The sequence below is a fragment of the Macaca thibetana genome, chromosome 7 (genome assembly GCF_024542745.1).
Source record: "Macaca thibetana thibetana isolate TM-01 chromosome 7, ASM2454274v1, whole genome shotgun sequence".
Lineage (NCBI taxonomy): Eukaryota > Metazoa > Chordata > Mammalia > Primates > Cercopithecidae > Macaca > Macaca thibetana.
This window is the reverse complement of record NC_065584.1, coordinates 149,804,322-149,823,041: the sequence shown is the minus strand read 5'-3', so window position 1 is coordinate 149,823,041 and position 18,720 is coordinate 149,804,322. Positions and strand designations below refer to the sequence as shown.

The 18,720-nt window shown below is 54.7% G+C and overlaps 1 protein-coding gene across 1 annotated transcript in view; it reads left to right on the top strand.

Annotated features, from left to right (window-relative positions):
* Nucleotides 1-16,239, top strand: part of IGDCC3 (immunoglobulin superfamily DCC subclass member 3) — a 49,572-nt gene extending 33,333 nt beyond the window's left edge. The window contains exons 2-13 of the mRNA XM_050796063.1: nucleotides 7,495-7,639; nucleotides 8,031-8,161; nucleotides 8,556-8,693; nucleotides 10,008-10,166; nucleotides 11,327-11,492; nucleotides 11,773-12,020; nucleotides 12,219-12,383; nucleotides 12,688-12,879; nucleotides 13,032-13,136; nucleotides 13,565-13,703; nucleotides 13,832-14,039; nucleotides 14,282-16,239. Of these exons, the coding sequence (XP_050652020.1) occupies nucleotides 7,495-7,639; nucleotides 8,031-8,161; nucleotides 8,556-8,693; nucleotides 10,008-10,166; nucleotides 11,327-11,492; nucleotides 11,773-12,020; nucleotides 12,219-12,383; nucleotides 12,688-12,879; nucleotides 13,032-13,136; nucleotides 13,565-13,703; nucleotides 13,832-14,039; nucleotides 14,282-14,506 (2,021 nt within the window). The 3' untranslated portion in view covers nucleotides 14,507-16,239. The remainder of the gene's footprint in view (nucleotides 1-7,494; nucleotides 7,640-8,030; nucleotides 8,162-8,555; nucleotides 8,694-10,007; nucleotides 10,167-11,326; nucleotides 11,493-11,772; nucleotides 12,021-12,218; nucleotides 12,384-12,687; nucleotides 12,880-13,031; nucleotides 13,137-13,564; nucleotides 13,704-13,831; nucleotides 14,040-14,281) is intronic.
* Nucleotides 16,240-18,720: the final 2,481 nt, after the last annotated feature.

The following is an 18,720-nucleotide window of genomic DNA, read 5'->3' as shown; positions in this document are numbered from 1 at the left end:
AGCTCGTTGAATCCCCCTATTGCAGTGGCTCTAGCGACGTGAGCTGTGATCATCCCTGTTTTATAAGTGAGACAATAGAGATTTCCAGAGATTCTGTCACTCGCCCAAGATCCCGCAGCTCATAATAGTGGTGCTGAGATTTGAACTCAGTTCTGTACGATTCCAGAACCTTTACCATTAATCTCCTCCCTGTACCGCTACCTCAAACAGTTCTGAGCCCAAGAGGTCGAGGTGAACCCGGGCGATAGAGCAAGACCCTGTCTCAAAAAATAAATAAATAAATAAATAAAAACACAAAAGTAAAAAAAGTTTTTAGCAAGTATTTCCTCACTGGAAACAGAAATCTTTCCGTGTGAGGCCTTTCTTGCCCTGCAGCGTGACAGCCTTAGCGTGGGATCCGGTGTGGGCCTCGTCATCAGCCTCTGAGTCCACGTGTCTAAGAGGGGAGGGTGCGGGCAGGGGCAAGGCTGGCCAGTGATGAGGATGGAGAGGTGGGGTGCTTTCTGGTGGGACCGCCAGAGAGACCATGAGCAGGAGAGAAGGCAGTAGGGGAGGTAGGGGAGTCCACGGCCTTGCCTCAGGTCTGGACCAGCGTGCTATCCAATAGACTTCTCTGTGATGACTGAAGCTCTCTATTGGTGCTGACCCATAGTGTAGCCAGTAACCACTTGTGGCTGCTGAGCACTTGAAATGGAGCTAGTGAGAGGAAGGAACTAAAATTTTTAATTGTATGTAATTCTAATTTTTTTTTTTTTTTTTTTTTTTGAGACGGAGTGTCGCTCTTGTTACCCAGGCACTATCTCGGCTTGCGGCAACCTCCGCCTCCTGGGTTCAAGTGATTCTCCTGCCTCAGCCTCCTGAGTAGCTAGGATTACAGGCATGTGCCACCACACCTGGCTAATTTTGTATTTTCAGTAGAGATGGGGTTTCTCCATGTTGGTCAGGCTAGTCTTGAACTCCCAACCTCATGTGAACTACCCACCTTGGCCTCCCAAAGTGCTGGGATTACAGGCATGAGCCACTGCGACTGGCTGTAATTCTAATTTAAAGGGCCACATGTGAGGCTGGGCATGGTGGCTGATGCCTGTTAATCCCAACATTTTGGGAGGCCCAGGTGGGAGGATCACTTGAGGCCAGGAGTTCAAGACCAGCCTGGCCAACAGGGAAAACCCCATCTCTACTAAAAATACAAAAAATTACCCAGGCGTGGTAGCAGGTGCCTGTAACCCCAGCTACTTGGCTGAGGCATGAGAATCGCTTGAACCTGGGAGGCAGAGGTTGCAGTGAGCTGAGATCGTACCACTGCACTCCAGCCCAGGTGACAGAACAAGACCCTATCTCAAAAAATAAATAAATGGCCACATGTGGCTTGTAGCTACCACACTGGACATCACAGACATGGGATGTTGATGACTGAAACTTACTCAAAGTCCTCTGATGATGTAAGGCCCTATGGGCTATGAATTTGACTGCTCTAGGTACCTCATATATGTAGAATTATGCAGTATCTTATTGTGACTGGCTTATCTCACCTAGCAGTGTCCTCCTCAAGGTTCATCCCTGTTGTAGCATGTGTCAGGATTTCCTCCTTTTTAAGGCTGAATAATATTCCACTCTATGGATATAGCATATCTGGTTTATCCATCTGTCAATAGACACAAGTTTCTTTCACCTTTTAGCTATTGTGAATAATGCTGCTATAGACATTATCAAATATCTCTTTGAGACCCTGCTTTCAGTTCTTTGAGGTATATACCCAGACGTGGGATTGCTGGATCACATGCTAATTCTATTTTTAATTTTTGGAGGAGTTATCATACTGTGTTCCACAGCAGCGGCACCGTTTTACATCCCAACCAACAGTGCACAAGGGTTTTGATTTCTCCACATCCTCATCAACAGTTGCTATTTTCTGTATTTTTGATAGTACACATCCCATTGTAGTTTTGATCTGCATTTCCCTAAGATTAGGGTCTTTTCTCTCTCTCTTTTTTTAATACTAGGTCTTCAAAATCCAATGTGTATTTGATGCTTACAGCCCATCTCAATTTGGACTGGCCACATTTCAAGTGCTTAATAGCTGGCCACTATATTGGAAAATGTGGGCTGGGCGTGGTGGCTCATGCCTGTAATCCCAGCACTTTGGGAGACTGAGGCAGGTGGATCACTTGAGGTCAGAAGTTCGAGACCAGCCTGGCCAACATGGCAAAACCCTGTCTCTACTAAAATTGCAAAAATTAGCCGGGCATGGTGGTACACGCCTGTAGTCCCAGCTACTGGGGAGGCTGAGGCAGGAGAATTCCTTGAACCCAGGAGGCAGAGGTTGCAGTGAGCTGAGATCACACCACTGCACTGCAGCCTGGGTGATAGAGTGAGTCTCTATCTCAAAAAAGAAAAATTATGGTTCTAAAGGGAAAAGTTGGGGGCAGTGGGTAGAACTGTATGGGATTCAGGCATGTGTCTGGAGTAAGCAAAAACATGATCATCATCCCACCTGTCTGAGGAGGGGCTGGACATCCAGAAGGCTGCGTGTCCCTGGTCTTTGGCAGGGATGGATACAAGGAGGGAATAGGCCTTGGTGGCCTTCAGAAGAGTCTGTGGTTCACAACTGCCCCTCTTGAATGGCTGTATGAGGTGGGGACAGCCAGCACTTCAGAGCCCCAGGGCCCCTCGCTTTTGCAAAGGTTATGTTTTGGATTCTCCATCCAAACATGCCCCCAGATTTTTTTACCATCACACACCGGATAGGAGTCTGGCTATGGCCAAAGGGTGGGGGGCCTGAGCTTCCTTCCCAGCACTCTACCTCGACCCTTTGCTGCCCCCCACCTCCCCCTGGAGCCTGTCTAATCAGATCCAGGCCTGACCTCACCAGAGGTCCTGGACCAGGAAGAGAGTCCCCCTCCCCTCCCTGAGCGGCCCTAGATCTGGCTCTCAGGAAGGCCCCTCCCCTTGGGTGATTTATAGAGGTCTCCAGGAACTGTTTCCTGCCTGTGTTCTGTTCCCTTCCAGTCCTGTGAATTGCTAAGCTCACTTTCTGCCCTCTGTCTCTCCCCACAACCTGGTCGCACCTCTGGTGGGGGCAGGGCGGGGCTGGGAGATTCCTTCCCAGATCGCTGTAGACAAAGGTGCCTTCTTCCTTTCTCCCCACTACTGCCAAGCAGGACTTTGTCCTCCCTGTCGCTTTCTCTGGCCCTCACACCTGGAAGACCATTGCCCATCACCCACCTCCCATCACCCAGCTTGAAGTGAGAGACCCAAAACTGTCCCCACCAGGCCAACAGATATCCACAGGAGTGTAAAGCATCAAGAGCCAAAGTGACAGCACCACTGTCAGGTGTACCAGCCACAGACACAATACCACCAGCACCAGACATAAATACTCAGTGCTAACACACTAGCTGATCTGTACTGTCATCAGCAACACAGTGGCCTGCAGGGTGACTCGTTCAGATCTCAGGGTGCCCTGACATCCGGCCCTCAGCCCTACTTCCTCATGTTTGCCCAGGGACCCTCTCCCTAGAGAGACATAATGAGGGACCGTCCACCCAGCTCTGTGGCTTCCTGGCACAAGCCAGGGCATAAACACACTTGTGAATCAAACATGTTCCACCCTGAGGGGGCTGAAGTGGCCCCAACATCCCTTTTCCTCAAACTTCCTAAAGAAAAAAGTTGTGTGCCAGCCCAGGCAACATAGGGAGACCCTATCTCTATAAGAAATACAAAAATTGGCCAGGCGCAGTAGCTCATGCCTGAAATCCCAGCACTTTGGGAGGCCAAGGTGGGCGGATCACGAGGTCAGGAGTTTGAGACCAGCCTGACTAACATGGTGAAAGCCCGTCTCTACTAAAAATACAAAAATTAGCTGGGCATGATGGTGTGCACCTGTAGTACCAGCTACTTGGGAGGCTGAGGCAGGAGAGTCGCTTGAGCCTGGGAGGCGGAATTTGCGGTGAGCCAAGATCATGCCATTGCACTCCAGCCTGGGTAACAGAGCAAGATTCCATCTCAAAAAGAAAAAAAAATTTTTTTAAATTAGCTGGGCGTGGTGGTATGCACCTGTGGTCCCAGCTCCTCAGGAGACTGAGGTGGGAGGATTACCTGAGCCTGGGAGGTCAAGGCTGCAGTGAGCTAGGATCACACCACTGCACATCAGCTTGGGTGACAGTGTGAGATCCTGTCTCAAAAGGAAAAAACAGAAAAAATACTATTGCTTATGAACCAGATGTACGTGGAAGATTTTAGGAGACTCTAGCTAAGCTGAGTTTGCTGGCCCAGAGATTGTGGATCCTGTTCATGAAGACAGATGGGGAGGCAGGGCTGGAGGGGCCCTGAAGAGTGGCTCGTCCACTCCCTTCATTTGTGGCTGAGAGGACGCTGCCTGCCCAGGGTCTCACAGAAATCTTGGGACGCCTAAGGAATATGCAGGACTGACCAAAAAGCTGAGAGAGGGTATAAGGAAGGGAGGGAAGGAGGAGCCTCAGATGAAGAGGACCACACCCTCCTCTTGCACCTGCCCTTCCTGGACCACACCTATGCAGCCAGCTGGACTCCCAGGGGTGGGGGTAAAGAGCCTTCCCTAGAGCTCATTACTTTTCCACCACACAGTGAGAAGAAGCTAGTCCAACATGCAGTCCACTCTGCGGTTACCTGGCTTTGGAGAGTGAGAAACTTGTTGCAGAACTAAGGGACATCCCAGCAGAGAGCCTAGGCCTCAGTTTCCCCTTCCTAAAATAAAGAGATTAGCTTCAGATTCATGATTTTCAATTACTCTTAAAGGCAAAAACGACCCTTCTTTTTTTTTTTTTTTTTTTTTTTTTTTTTTGAGACAGAGTCTCACTCTGTCGCCCAGGCTGGAGTGCAGTGGCCGGATCTCAGCTCACTGCAAGCTCCGCCTCCCGGGTTTACGGCGGAGAGGTTTACTGCCTCAGCCTCCCGAGTAGCTGGGACTGCAGGCACCTGCCACCTCGCCCGGCTAGTTTTTTGTACTTTTTAGTAGAGACAGGTTTCACTTTTTAGTAGAGACAGTGTTAGCCAGGATGGTCTTGATCTCCTGACCTCGTGATCCGCCCGTCTCGGCCTCCCAAAGTGCTGGGATTGCAGGCTTGAGCCACTGCGCCCAGCCTAAAGCTACCCTTCAAATTAAATGTTTAGCAGAACTGTAACCAAGTAAAGCTGATGGAAAGGTACAGCAAGGTGCTGCTCTGATGGATGGGAAATGTGAGCAGGAGGTGGACTTAACTGCATCCAGGCGGCCTCAGGGGACCCGTAGGAGTCAGTCGCACTGTACACATGAAGGATATCAGACTGGCTCCATACCTGTGACCCTTCCAGCTCTAGCGCCATGTCCAACTGTGCTGTGGCTGCTTAGTGCTGGGGGGAGGAGGAGGGAGCCAGGCAGTGGAAGCCAGACTTTCTCCATCCCCAGCACCCTGATAAGAAGCAGCCCTTGCCCTTGTATATTTCCTCAGGCCAGCTTCTAGCACTGGGTGCCTCCAGGGAGCCCAGAATGGGGCTAGAAGCACAAAAGGATTCGTTCCTTAATGAGGAGGCATCTGTAGTCAGCAGAGCCATTAGTCCCCACCCCAGGTCCCTGGGGGACTTCGAGCGCCTCTCCAGCTGGAGTGAAGAGGAGGCAGGCAGCTCCCCATCTTCGAAGGAGCAGGGCCTGGGGGACGTAGACAGCTGACCTGGGAGCCTGGATGCCCTCTCCACTCCCTGGGCTCATGGCACCCAGTTGCCTTCCTGGAGGTGGAGGGCTAGAGGCAGTAGAGGGGCTCCAGCAGCACCTCGGCCCCCTCCCCCAAGACCCTGGGCTGACCTCCCTTGGCCAAACACAGCCTTTGGCCTGAGACCAGGAAGGCCGACCTCCCAGTGCTCCCTGGGGATCCTCTCACCAAGCCTGATGGGAGCACCAGCTGGGACACTTACCCCCCACCTCCCACCCCCAGGGCCCCAAGGTACTGTTTATAAGGGCTGCACCTATGTGGGGATGTGTGTGATTGATTACCTGCACCGAACCAGAGGTACACACCCGCCGCAGCAGTGGACAGATTCCTGTCCAGACGTGGACACTCAGACCACATACACGGAGACACAGCCCTGCACACATGTACAAAGAGGCGCACATACCCATCAGCCACACTCCCAGGAGGCCCTCAAAGACGAGGAAGCAGGGCGGGGGATTTTTTATGCATGTTTATATTTAATGAACCACATGCAAATGAGATGGAGAACACGCCACAAAGGAGCCAGCCCCCAGAGACTCTGGGTGGAAGGGCACAAAGGCTCGCCTTTTGGGCCACCCTGGAGGCCAGATCAGGCTGGTGGATTGAGGGGGCCTGAGATGGGGCATGGGGGCCACGGGGAGGGTGGCCTTCCCCCACCAGGGAGCCAGGAGCAGGAGCCAGGATGAGCTCCAGTGTCCCTGCTGCTGTGGGGGAGGGCTTCCTCTGGGAGGGGAGCAACTGTCCCAGTTGATGGAGTGCCTGAGACGAGGGGCTGCCTGCCTGGACAGATGGTGTACCGCCTTCCCGCACTTGAAGCAAAGTGGATTTTAATGAAATCGCAGCCCTGGTGCTGAAGCTGGGAACCCAAGTGGGAGGGGCTCCTTCCCCAGGCATTACAGGGTGGGGTCTGGGCATGGGTGGAAACGGGGGTGGGCAGGAACACTTAACCAGCCTGTCACTGGGAGGGGAGGGTGCACCGCAGCCCCTCTGCACTGATGATCTCTGCAGACCAGAGTTCAAGCGGTTAGTTCAGATCCCCAAAAGGTGGGGAGGGGTCCCTGAATATTTATGACACATTGAAATGTAGATTGGTAGGTCTGACAGTCTTCTGAGAGGCTTGTCACCTTGGATGGATGCAACACCCTCTTGAGGTGCATCAAGAGACTGCAGATGAACTGGGGGGTGGGAGGAGTAGGAGGAGGAGGAGGGACCAAAAAAAAGCTCCCGGGCCTGGTAACCAGGGCCTGATGACCAGTGTCCTTGCTGGGCAACATTGGACCAGTTGCTTCCCTTGTCTGAGCCTCAGCTTCCAATTCTATAAAATGTGAAGCACTGAGGATCTGAGCCCTTTCCTGCCTTAGGGAGAGTTTATGAAAATGAATCTGAAAGCTGAAAAAGTGGGGTGTGGGGCTTAGGAGCAGGGCTTTGATTGGCCTTCATGGGTCAGTTTTGGGGGACCAAGGTCTCCAAGGGAAGTCCGAACAGCCCAGGATTTCCTTATTAGAGGTTTGTTACCCAGAAGTTTGTCCAGACTTTTTACAAAGTATCCCAGCCCAGCCTATACCACCTGTTAGGGGAGATGTTTCCTAGCTATTGGAGGCTGGAGTAAGTGCTGATGGGCCCCCCAAGCTATCGCTCTTGCAGGAAAACTCCTGCCCCTCGATGGAGTGGGCTCCAGGTCTCCGTGCCTGTGACTCCACTGCAGCCCATTCTCCCCTCCCGTCTGCCCTCAGCAGCGCGCCACACTCATACACTTCTCTTCCCCCAGCCATGTCGGACTTCCACGTGCATCCCCAGGCCACCGTGGGCGAGGAGGGTGGTGTGGCCCGCTTCCAGTGCCAAATCCATGGGCTTCCCGAACCTCTGATCACGTGGGAGAAGAACAGAGTCCCAATTGACACGGACAATGAGAGGTGAGTCACGTGTGGGAAAGACAGAGGGAGGACAAAGAGTTGGCCAGTGACTCTGGCCTTAGAGAAGGACTGCCCGCGGCTCTGGGAGCTGCAGTTGGTGCCCACAGGTGCCTGAGACAGTGGTGTTTCTGCAACCGCAGTTTAGACTGCGTATCCACATGATTTGCTGGGCCCAGATTCTAGGCTCATGGATGTGTCTGAGGATTGTGTGTGATCGTTGTCAAGGCTGGAATTGAGGGTATATCCACCTTTGAAAGTCCCAGTGTGAGTCTGATGATGTTGGGACGGTGCAGTGCTTGGGGCCTGGGCTGTGTCTTGGATGCCCAGAGTCTTTGTGGCTGATTATATCAATGGCTGTGCTGGTGGCCAACTGTGTCCCTCCCCTCAACAGGTACACATTGCTGCCCAAGGGGGTCCTGCAGATCACAGGACTTCGAGCTGAGGACAGTGGCATTTTCCACTGCGTGGCCTCAAACATCGCCAGTATCCGGATCAGCCACGGGGCCAGGCTCACCGTGTCAGGTGAGGGTCCTTCGGCCCTTTCCCCCAACCTTAGATCAACCCGCTTCAACTGGCCTCTGCAGCCTTCTAGGCCACATGTGTGCAGAGCGCCGGGCTCTGTGCTGCCTGGCGTGAGGGTGCACAGGAATCTGAGGCTGGATCTCTGGCTCATTTCCCCCTGGGAATCCCATCCTATGCTGATGTCCAGGACTCCCCCATTGCTGGCAGTCCTGCAGGGCCAGCAGGAGAGGGACGGATGTCCAGAATGTCCTGGTCCCCTGGTATCTCTCTACCCACAGGACCTGGTTTCTGGGCTGGTGTTTGTTTCGCACCCGCTGTGTCCTGGGCTGTGGGTGGGGTGAAGAAGCAGGAAAGTACCCAGCTGAAGTGAGGAAATGTGGCATCTTCCTCCCAGGCTCGGGCTCTGGGGCCTACAAGGAGCCGGCCATCCTCGTGGGGCCTGAGAACCTCACCCTGACGGTGCACCAGACCGCGGTGCTTGAGTGTGTCGCCACGGGCAACCCGCGCCCCATTGTGTCCTGGAGCCGCCTGGGTGAGCCTCATCCCCACAGCCCCTGCCCCTCCCAGCCTGTCCCACCCCCTGGGAGGGCCAGTCTCAAACTCCTCACCCAGCTCCCGGGGAATTTGGAATCCTGTTTGTTCTCTCTGGGGGTCCATTCTATCCCTGTGATCTGGGAAGAGGGTAAGTTTCCCTCTCTTGGAAGGACCAGGGAGGCCCCCTTGTCCACCCCATTCTCCCTCCCCCTGCAGGGATGGCTTAGCTCCCTGGGTTACCTTGTCCAATCCTGGCAGTCCTCCCCTCACCCTGGCCTTGGGGACCCCAGCACCCTTCAGCAGCCCTCAGCACCCCAGAATCTGTCCCCTCCTGCTCATTCCTGTCCTCTATACCCTGGCCGTGTTCCTCAGCTGTACAGTCCCAAGCCCCTCAAAATCCCAGCCAGTTGTTAGATCCTCACTCTGGGCCCCCCAATCTCTAGCCTGGCCCCCTAAGTCCCCCAGCCTAAATCCCCAGGCAGCTGAAGGAGAGAAATGAAAGGGTGCAGATGGGCCCACATTGTCTGAGCGGAAAGGTCACTCGGGAAGGAAACTCTGGAGGGGGTGGGGTGGGGCCGCATTCACAGGGAGACTGTGCCACATTGTAGCAGCTGAGTGATGGGGAGGGAGGGGGCAGCAGGCAGGATAATGGAGTAGATTTCACCACTTCAGGGCCTGAATGGGGAGCTGTCTCCTTGTATTCTGACTGTGCTAATCTGATCCTGGTAGGGGTGGGGGAAGGGCTCGGGTCCCTGGGAGAGACTGGGAAGAGTGGCCTCACCATTAGGAGGAACCTCTAGGCACTCCAGGGACCATCTGGTCCAACATTTCCCAAAGCATGATCTGTCAAGCGAGAAGGAATGGCCTGCTGGTCTAACAAGTTTGGGAAACAAAGTTAACTGGGTCCCCCCTGTACCAGGTCACAGGGGTACCGTGATGTGACTTACCATCCAGGCATAGAATGGATATGTGACCGTGGATCCAGAGAGAAAAACCAGGCTGGGAAACGTCAATCTAATCCAGACTCCTTACTTTACAGATTGTGAAACAGAAGGGAAGGGCCTTGCAGGTGGCCCGTGAGTCAGTGGTGATGCTAGGTTCAGGACAGGGCGTCCGCTGCTAGGCGCGAGGGTTCTGTGCTGCACTCTGCTGCCTTTTCCAGTTAAGGTGCCTGGGAGGGAAGAGGCAGAGTCAAAGACTGAGGCTCCTTGGAAGACGGGAGGAAGGGCGAGCCCTCTGGAAGTTTCCTTTACTTTCCTTCTTACACATCTATATCTGACCCTCAGCCATCCCCCCTCCCCTTCCTCCCCAGATGGTCGCCCTATTGGGGTGGAGGGCATCCAGGTGCTGGGCACGGGAAACCTCATCATCTCAGACGTGACGGTCCAGCACTCTGGTGTCTACGTCTGTGCGGCCAACAGACCTGGCACCCGGGTGAGGAGAACAGCACAGGGCCGGCTGGTGGTGCAAGGTATGGATCAGCCAACCCTGGGGAGGAGGGCAGGGATCTCCGCATAGTCCCTTCCTTCCAGCCTATGCCCAACCCCAGGGCCCTGTCTCACCCCAGTCTCCTGGACTCGCCCTCGCCCTGCCCCTCGCCCCTCACCAGCCCCCAGGCCAGGACAAAGGTGGTGTGTTCTCCAGTCGAATGCTTGCATTGGGAATGGGTGGACCGTCTTGGTCATGCAGCAGCCCCTCCGTGCCCTCGGGGGGCCGTCAGCGCCCCGATACCCGGGGAGACATTTCCACTTTCTCATCTCAGCTGGTGTCCCCACCTGTGTCGCTCACACGTGTCTCCCCACGTGCTGTTTTCATTCACACGTGTGGCACGTCCATGCTCACACCTGCCTGCCTGTGCGCTCCTGGCCTGCTTGTCATTTTCACGCTGTCGCCAGCAGCCTCACTGTGCACTCAAAGCTGCCTCCCCTCCTGCGGGGCGGAGCCCTGCCACTACCAGGTCCTTTAGTTGGCCTCTGGCCATAGGGCTTAACTGTCCCCATGCACTGGGCTTGGATGAACATTTTCAGGGTTTTCCTGTGGTTGTTCCCTGCCGGAGATGAGGCGGGGGAAAGGGTGGGAAGTGGGAGAATTAGGAACTTAAATGCCCGTTTGTTTAGCATTCCATGTGCCGTTAATCTGTCCAAATGAAAGTGATGGAGCATTTCATTTCCCGGTTTTAATAGAGGCTTGAGGCCTGGGATTGGAGGAGAGTGGAATTGAATGTGGGGGCGAGGGGGCCCCCGGTACTGAGGCTTATACATCTCCCCGTCATTACTGCTTTCTGGAGGTGCAGCCAAACCTATTAGCACATTTATTTATTTAACAATTTCCTGAACAGGGAGCTCAGCTTGATTGCTTTCGGATACAAATGTCAGTCTTTTAAATAGTCATTATAAAGGAGTCCTCTTGGGTCTGCCTGGAGCGGAGGGAAGAGGGAGGTGGGCCATCTCCTGAGCTGGGCAGGAGTAGAGGCTGGGCCCCACCTGGAGGAGTCTTCAGGGGGCAGATGTGTGTTTGGAGCCCACCTCTCGCCCTGTGTATCTCTGGTCCCATCCCCTGTTCCCTTCCTCATGCCGTCACTCACAGCTGTCTCTGTCTGTACCCACCCCACCATCCTGACCCCACTCGCAGCCCCAGCTGAGTTTGTGCAGCATCCCCAGTCCATCTCCAGGCCAGCTGGGACCACAGCCATGTTCACCTGCCAAGCCCAGGGTGAGCCACCGCCTCACGTCACATGGCTGAAGAACGGACAGGTGCTGGGGCCGGGAGGCCACGTCAGGCTCAAGAACAACAACAGGTACGTATGTGGTGTGTGCTGGGGTGAGGACCTGGGAGAGCAAGGAAAGGGGGTCCTGGAGTGAGTGGCCTGAGTAGACTGTGCACCTCCTGCCAGGGAGAGCACAGAATTGGGAGTCTGGAGATTGGGTTGGAGTCCCAGTTCCACCACCAACTTGCTGGGAGACTTCACACAAGTCATTAGTCTCCTGGAAAGACTCAGTTTCTCCATCTCTCAAATGGGGAGATTTGGTCAACCTCCAGGGAGAAGGAGGGAACCTGAGGCTCTCTCTCCCCTGCAGCACACTGACCATTTCTGGAATCGGTCCTGAAGATGAGGCCATCTACCAGTGTGTGGCTGAGAACAGTGCGGGCTCATCACAGGCCAGTGCCAGGCTGACCGTACTGTGGGCTGAGGGGCTCCCTGGGCCTCCCCGCAATGTGCGGGCGGTTTCTGTGTCTTCCACTGAGGTGCGTGTGTCCTGGAGTGAGCCGCTGGCCAACACCAAGGAGATCATCGGCTACGTCCTGCACATCAGGAAGGCTGCTGGTGCGCGCGGCCAGCTCTGCTCCCCCTTCCTCTAATTCACTATTTCTCATCCCTTCCAATCCTGCACGTCCTGACCCGATGCCTTCCTTTCCTTCTCCCCGCTGTCCCCCCTGGGCACCCTGGCTGCCCTCATTTCACCAATGCTGGCAGGACTCCCCCAGTCCTTCACACTCCCCTGCCCACCCTGTGCCTCTCCAGACCCACCGGAGCTGGAGTATCAGGAAGCAGTCAGCAAGAGCACCTTTCAGCACCTGGTCAGCGACCTGGAGCCCTCCACGGCCTACAGTTTCTACATCAAGGCCTACACACCAAGGGGGGCCAGCTCAGCCTCTGTGCCCACCCTAGCCAGCACCCTGGGTGAAGGTGAGGCCTGGATGTGGAGCACAAACCCACAGGCACTCAGGGTATCAGAGCAGAACCACCATGCACACTTGTTCAGGTTGTGCATTGTGCTGGATGCCCGGCCCTGAGCCTGTCAGGGCTGAGTCTACTTGGAGGAAAGGGCTTCTTTTTCTAATTCATAGGAAGGTGCTGCTTTCGTAAGCACATGCCCTGGGTCAGAAGCCAGAGGGCTGTCAGGCTTTTGGGGGTCAGGGTCACAGGTGGAAAGTAGAAAGGTAGAGCTTCCGCTGGGTCCTCACATCATGGCCTCTTTCTGTACGTGCAGCCCCTGCCCCACCCCCGCTGTCAGTGCGGGTCCTGGGCAGCTCCTCCCTGCAGCTGCTGTGGGAGCCTTGGCCCCGGCTGGCCCAGCACGAGGGCGGCTTCAAGCTGTTTTACCGCCCAGCAAGCAAGACCTCCTTCACCGGCCCCATCCTGCTGCCTGGAACTGTCTCCTCCTACAACCTCAGCCAGCTTGGTGAGGCAGAAACAACCCGGGGCCTAGTGGGCTGGGCAGGGTGTGGCGCTGAGGGCCAGGAGGTGGTGTACAGGGGTCACCTCCCTTTCCCGGCTAGGACAGAGCACGTGGTGGGGCAGGGGCAGTCACTCAGCCGCCCTGCCTTGCCCCAGACCCCACTGCAGTGTACGAGGTGAAGCTGCTCGCCTACAACCAGCATGGAGACGGCAACGCCACAGTCCGCTTTGTGTCTTTGAGGGGAGCATCTGAGAGGACAGGTGAGGGCTGGGGATGGAGTGCAGGGCTGAGTGGGTGAGAAGCAGGGAAAGTAACGGGGTGAGATAGCATGTGCCACGCTTGAGAGCACAGGCTTAGACTGCAGTTTGAAGCTTGGCCATGCACATGCTGGCTGTGTGACCTTGGTCAAGTTATTTAACCTCTCTGATCCCAGTTTTCTCTATAATACAGAGATAATAGTACCTACTTTACAAAGCTGTGGCAAGGATGAAATGGTCCATGCTATTCCTAGTATCTGGTAAAAAGAACCAAAAAGATTGGGCTGGAGTCCTGTAGGCAAAGTCAAAGGGTATTCCCACTCCCACTTGGGGGTGGGAGCAGCTGAAGGAAGAGGAGCCCCCAGAGGCTGGGTGTTTAGGAGTGCTTCAGACCTGGAGAGCCAAAGCCTCCAACCCATCCCTGTCCCCAGCCTTGAGCCCACCATGTGACTGCCGGAAGGAGGAGGCCGCCAACCAGACGTCCACCACAGGCATTGTCATCGGCATCCACATCGGGGTCACCTGCATCATCTTCTGTGTCCTCTTCCTCCTGTTTGGCCAAAGGGGCAGGTGGGTGCTGGGCCAGGGAGAGGGGCTGGGCTGGTGTGTGGCGGACTAGGCCTAGAGAAGGTGAGTGCGGGCTCACTGCCTCTGGCTCTCGTCTCTCTCCCTCCCCTCAACTCTTGGCTCACCCCTAGGGTCCTCTTGTGTAAGGATGTGGAAAACCAGCTGTCCCCTCCTCAGGGTCCCCGGAGCCAAAGGGACCCTGGCATTCTGGCCCTAAATGGGGCGAGACGGGGAGAGCGGGGCCAGCTGGGCCGAGATGAGAAACATGTGGATATGAAGGAGCTGGAGCAGCTGTTCCCCCCGGCCGGGGCAGCAGGGCAGCCAGACCCCAGACCCACAGTGAGTGTCCATGTCTTGAACAAGCCCCCGCCTCAGGCTCTGACACTGTCACCCTCTGATCCTGCACCCCTTCACCTTGGCCACGGGCCTCAATCATTGGCCTTAGTCAAGCTGCAGGTCTTCTCTCTGTGCCCCTGAGTCAGGCAGGCAGACCTGGAGACCCTAAGCCCCAAGTGGGGTTGAGCTGGAGCCTGGCGCCCTGGCCCTCAAGCTCACACCTGTGTGATGGGCTCTTTCCCCAGCAGGATCCTGCAGCCCCTGCCCCGTGTGAGGAGACCCAGCTCTCCACGCTGCCACTTCAGGGGTGCGGCCTGATGGAGGGGAAGACAGCGGAGGCCACGGCCCCCTGCGCAGGCCTGGCGGCTGCCCCACCACCCCCAGATAGAGGCCCCGGCCTCCTCGGTGAAGGCCAGACTGCCAGGCCTGCAGAGGCCCGGGTTACCCAGCCAGCTCACTCTGAACAGTAGCCAGTGTCTGGCAGGCTCCAGAGGGTGGCCGGAGAGGGGGCCCATTCTCAGGTCAAAAGCAAGATTTCTACTGTCGTGTGGGATTTGGATGGTCCTGGGGGCTCCCCAGCATTTCTGTCCATTGTTGTCAAAACCCAAGGCAGCCTTGGCAGGGACCCCCCCTCGCAACACCCGTCAGGAGCTGGAGCAGTTCCTGCAGGAGCCCGTTCCCTCCCTGGGCTGACGCCCCCTCGCCTCTGCCTGGCACCCACATGACTTGGAACTGAACTAACATCTTCCTTTAAAAAGCAAAACTTAAAATCAAAAAAAAACAAAAGGGAGAGAGATAGAGGAAGGTGAATTCGACTCCAAAAGATGACCCTGCTGTAGCTGGGCCCTGACACTGTCACCCTCCACCGACCTTGTTTTCTCAGGATGGATTTTTGCTGTTTTGGCTCTCAGCACCTACCTCAGCCGGAATGAATGTCCTGGGGGCAGTGAGGCGGTGGCCTCAGCCCCCTTTCCCCACAGAGCCCGAATGCACTCCTACCTCAAGCCCCCTTGGTGGGGACCCCCTCTCCCTTCCCACACTGTTGTCCAGAGTAAAAAAAAAAAAAAAAAAAAAAAAAAAAGCACTTCCCCATTTCCAGGTGTGAAAGAAAATGTCTACCTCAAGGCTCGCTGGCTCTGTGGGCTGTGTTGTCACTGGACCTGCCTCCCCGCCCCTCCTGCCCACAGCCCACCTGCCTCTCCCGCAGAGGGGAGGCCAGAGGTTAGGCCACCAAGGGGAACTCTTGTGGCCTACGGAAATAGAAATGGTTTGGGCAGAGAGAAAATGTGAAAGAAGCCAAAAATGAGAGGAAATTTGTTCCTTGAAGTATAAATTGTCCAAACGAGCCACCTCCCAGCACGCCGCCCGTCCCCGTCTTGTCTGTCCACTCCCATTTGAGCCAGCCCATCCTTGATGGGGATGCTCATGAGGAACCTGGGCTTGGGAGGGTGGCATCACCTGGCCGCCTGCCTCCTGTCCTGCAGGCCTGGCCCCTGGAATGTACCATGCGTGGGATGGGTGTGTGTGAGGGTGAGGGGGTGTGGGTGTCCCCCACAGAGACGCCCCAGCCTCAGGCACCCAGCCAGCCTGATCCACCCCTCGACAGGGGAGCACCCACTGTCAGCAGCCACGGCCGGAAGCTATTTTTATACAAGGTGTGTTAAGGGTTGTGTTCTTGTGACTTTTTGTTTCTCTTTTCTGTTGTATTGTTCTTTGAACTACTTAGTTAAAGAAGAAGAAAAGAAAACCAAGGAAACAAATACCTATTTTTGGTTACACTCAGAAACATTTTTTTAAATAGCAGAAGAAAAACTTTTTTTTAAAGAAAAAAAAAATAAGTGTATTCCTTAAGAATGAGATTAGACCATAAAAGTCCCTGACCCCCAACCCTCTAGGGACACCCCCACCCTGAACTTTAGTTAATTAGCTGAAGAAGATAGCATTTGTGGTGTTTTCCTAGAAAACTAGAGCTGTGTCTGTGTGGACTTGGGGAAGGGTAGTCCCTTCCCTTCTCCCAAATGATGTGTGGATGCCCAGGGCTCCACAAAACTCCAAGGCAGTGCCCCCTCTTCCCAAAGCAGCTTCCTTCGGGAGCCTCCCTCTTTCCCTTGGGAAGGGTGGGGCTGGGGGTCACCTGGCCTAACTTGGGTTTTGTCACACTCTGCTCATTTTGACTGAATAAAAGTCCTGTTGCCAAAGTGAACCTGGAGTTTTTTGGTGGCTGTGTCAGGCCCTGGGGGAGGGGCTGGAGTGCTGGGTGGGCCAGGGCCCTCATAGGCCCAGAACCTGGGATAGTAGCAGCAGACCCCACACACCACAGACCTCTGCCACACGAGGCACAGTTCCCGAGCCCTCACCCCTCCCTGTGAGGAAGACATGCTAGTGACCGTCATCTCCATTTTATTTACTTAATGTATTTTTTTGAGACAGAGTTTTTTACTCTGTCGCCAAGGCTGGAGTGCAGTGGCACAATCTCAGCTCGCCACGACCTCTGCCTCCCGGGTTCAGTAATTCTCCTGCCTCAGCCTCCTGAGTAGCTGGGATTACAGGAATGCGCCACCACACCCAGCTAATTTTTTTATTTTTGGTAGAGACGAGGTTTCGCTGTGTTGGCCAGGCTGGTCTCGAACTCCCGACCTCAAGCAATCCACCCATCTCAGCCTCCCAAAGTGCTGCGATTACAGGCATGAGCCACTGTGCCTGACCGGTCATCTCCATTTTATAGTTGATGAAACCAAGAAAAGAGAGGTGAAGGAAATGTCCAAAATCCCACACAGCCAGTTGGTCAGTCTGATCCTCACACAGGATCCGAGTTTGTATCCAGGCCAGGCCGCCAGGTTCCAGGCTCTGCATTCTGACCACCGCTCCACGCCTCCTTGGCCAGCAGCGAGGAGACTGCCTGCTCAGCCCACCAAGGTTGAGCGCTCTCCAGGTGCTCGCCAGGCCGGGCTGTGTGCTTTTCATGCACTGTCTATGAGGAAGGACTGGTTTCCTCCCAGTTCTGAAGTTGAGGAAACAGGCTGTGACTGAGTGATTCTCTCCAGGGCACTCAGCCAGGACTCCGACCAGGCCTCTCTGTTCTGCCATTGTGTCTCAGTCCAGGCTCCTGAAGCCAGGTGACTGGGGCTGCTACGGCTTAGACAGGTGCGAGAGAGGCTGGGCTTAATGGCAGTTATGCTGACAAAGATCTGGAGGTCTCAGCTGGCCTCAACTTAGTAAGAGGCAGCGGTATAATGCAGCTGCTGCTGAATTTCAAAGCCTGGGTTCACACCCAAGAGGCTTGGCAGACCTGGAGAGCCAGGTTCTAAACCCAGGGGCACCTTTCGAGAGGAACATACCAGGAGAGCAGTTGGTAAATTGGGTTCCCTGGCTATGGCTGGGATGAGGGGGAGCTCTCTGGAGGGCCTCACTCTCTCTGCCCACCCTCACCCAGACCAGCTCGATATTTTTTCCCATATTTTTTTCTGTCTTATTACATGTTGGACTTTTTTTTTTTTTTTTTTGAGACAGAGTCTCATTTTGTCACCCAGCCTGGAGTGCAGTGGCATGATCTCGGCTCACTGCAACCTCCGCCTCCCAAGTTCAAGCAATTCTCCTGCCTCAGCCTCCCAAGTAGCTGGGATTACAGGCGCCAGCCACCACACACAAGCCTCTTCTGGAAGTGCCTGGCCAGGTGCCTTCAGATGTTCTTTTAGGATCAGAACCCTACTTTCAAGTGAAATTTCATCAAGATACCAACATGGGCTCGGCACAGTGGCTCACGCCTGTAATCCCAGCACTTTGGGAGGCCGAGGCAGGTGGATCACCTGAGGTCAGGAGTTCAAGACCAGCCTGGCCAACATGGCAAAACCTCATCTCTACCAAAAATACAAAAATTACCCAGGCGTGGTGGCGTAGGCCTGTAATCCCAGCTACTCGGGAGGCTGAGGTGGGAGAATTGCTTGAACCCGGGAGGTGGAGGTTGCAGTGAGCAGAGATTACAACACTGCACTTCAGCCTGGGCAACAGAGCAAGACTCTGTCAAAAAAAAAAAAAAAAAAAAAATCCACCAAAGTATGATCATGCAGATATATGCAAATTGTGTACAAAACCCACGGAAATATAGGCAGGGCCTGCCCTAACTATCACGAGTCTCAGCCAGGCTAGGGTAGATGACAGAGCAGGGTTCCAGTGAGGAAGGTTAGCAGAAATAGGTGTCAAAGCTGAGTGGCCTGACTGGAATCCGGGTCCTGAGATCTCAAATAGCCCAGAGGCCTCAGGCTGAAGAACCCCCTCAAATCTCACCACCCCCCACAAACTATCTTTGCACAGAAATCTGCCGCAACCAAGGCTGCAACCTGTTCCAATCATCTAATGCTCTGCAACAAACAACCCCAAACCTTTTTTTTTTTTCTTTGAGACAGAGTCTTACTCTGTTACCCAGGCTGTAGTGCAGTGGCATGATTTCTGCTCATTGCAACCTCTGCCTCCCGGGTTCAAGCAATTCTCGTGCCTCAGCCTCCCGAGTAACTGGGATTACAGGCCCATGCCACCATACCAGGCTAATTTTTTGTATTTTTAGTAGAGATGGGCTTTTGCTATGTTGCCCAGGCTGGTCTCAAACTTCTGAGCTCAGACGATCTGCCCGCCTCGGCCTTCCAAAATGCTGGGATTACAGGCATAAGCCACTGCGCCCGGCTTTTTT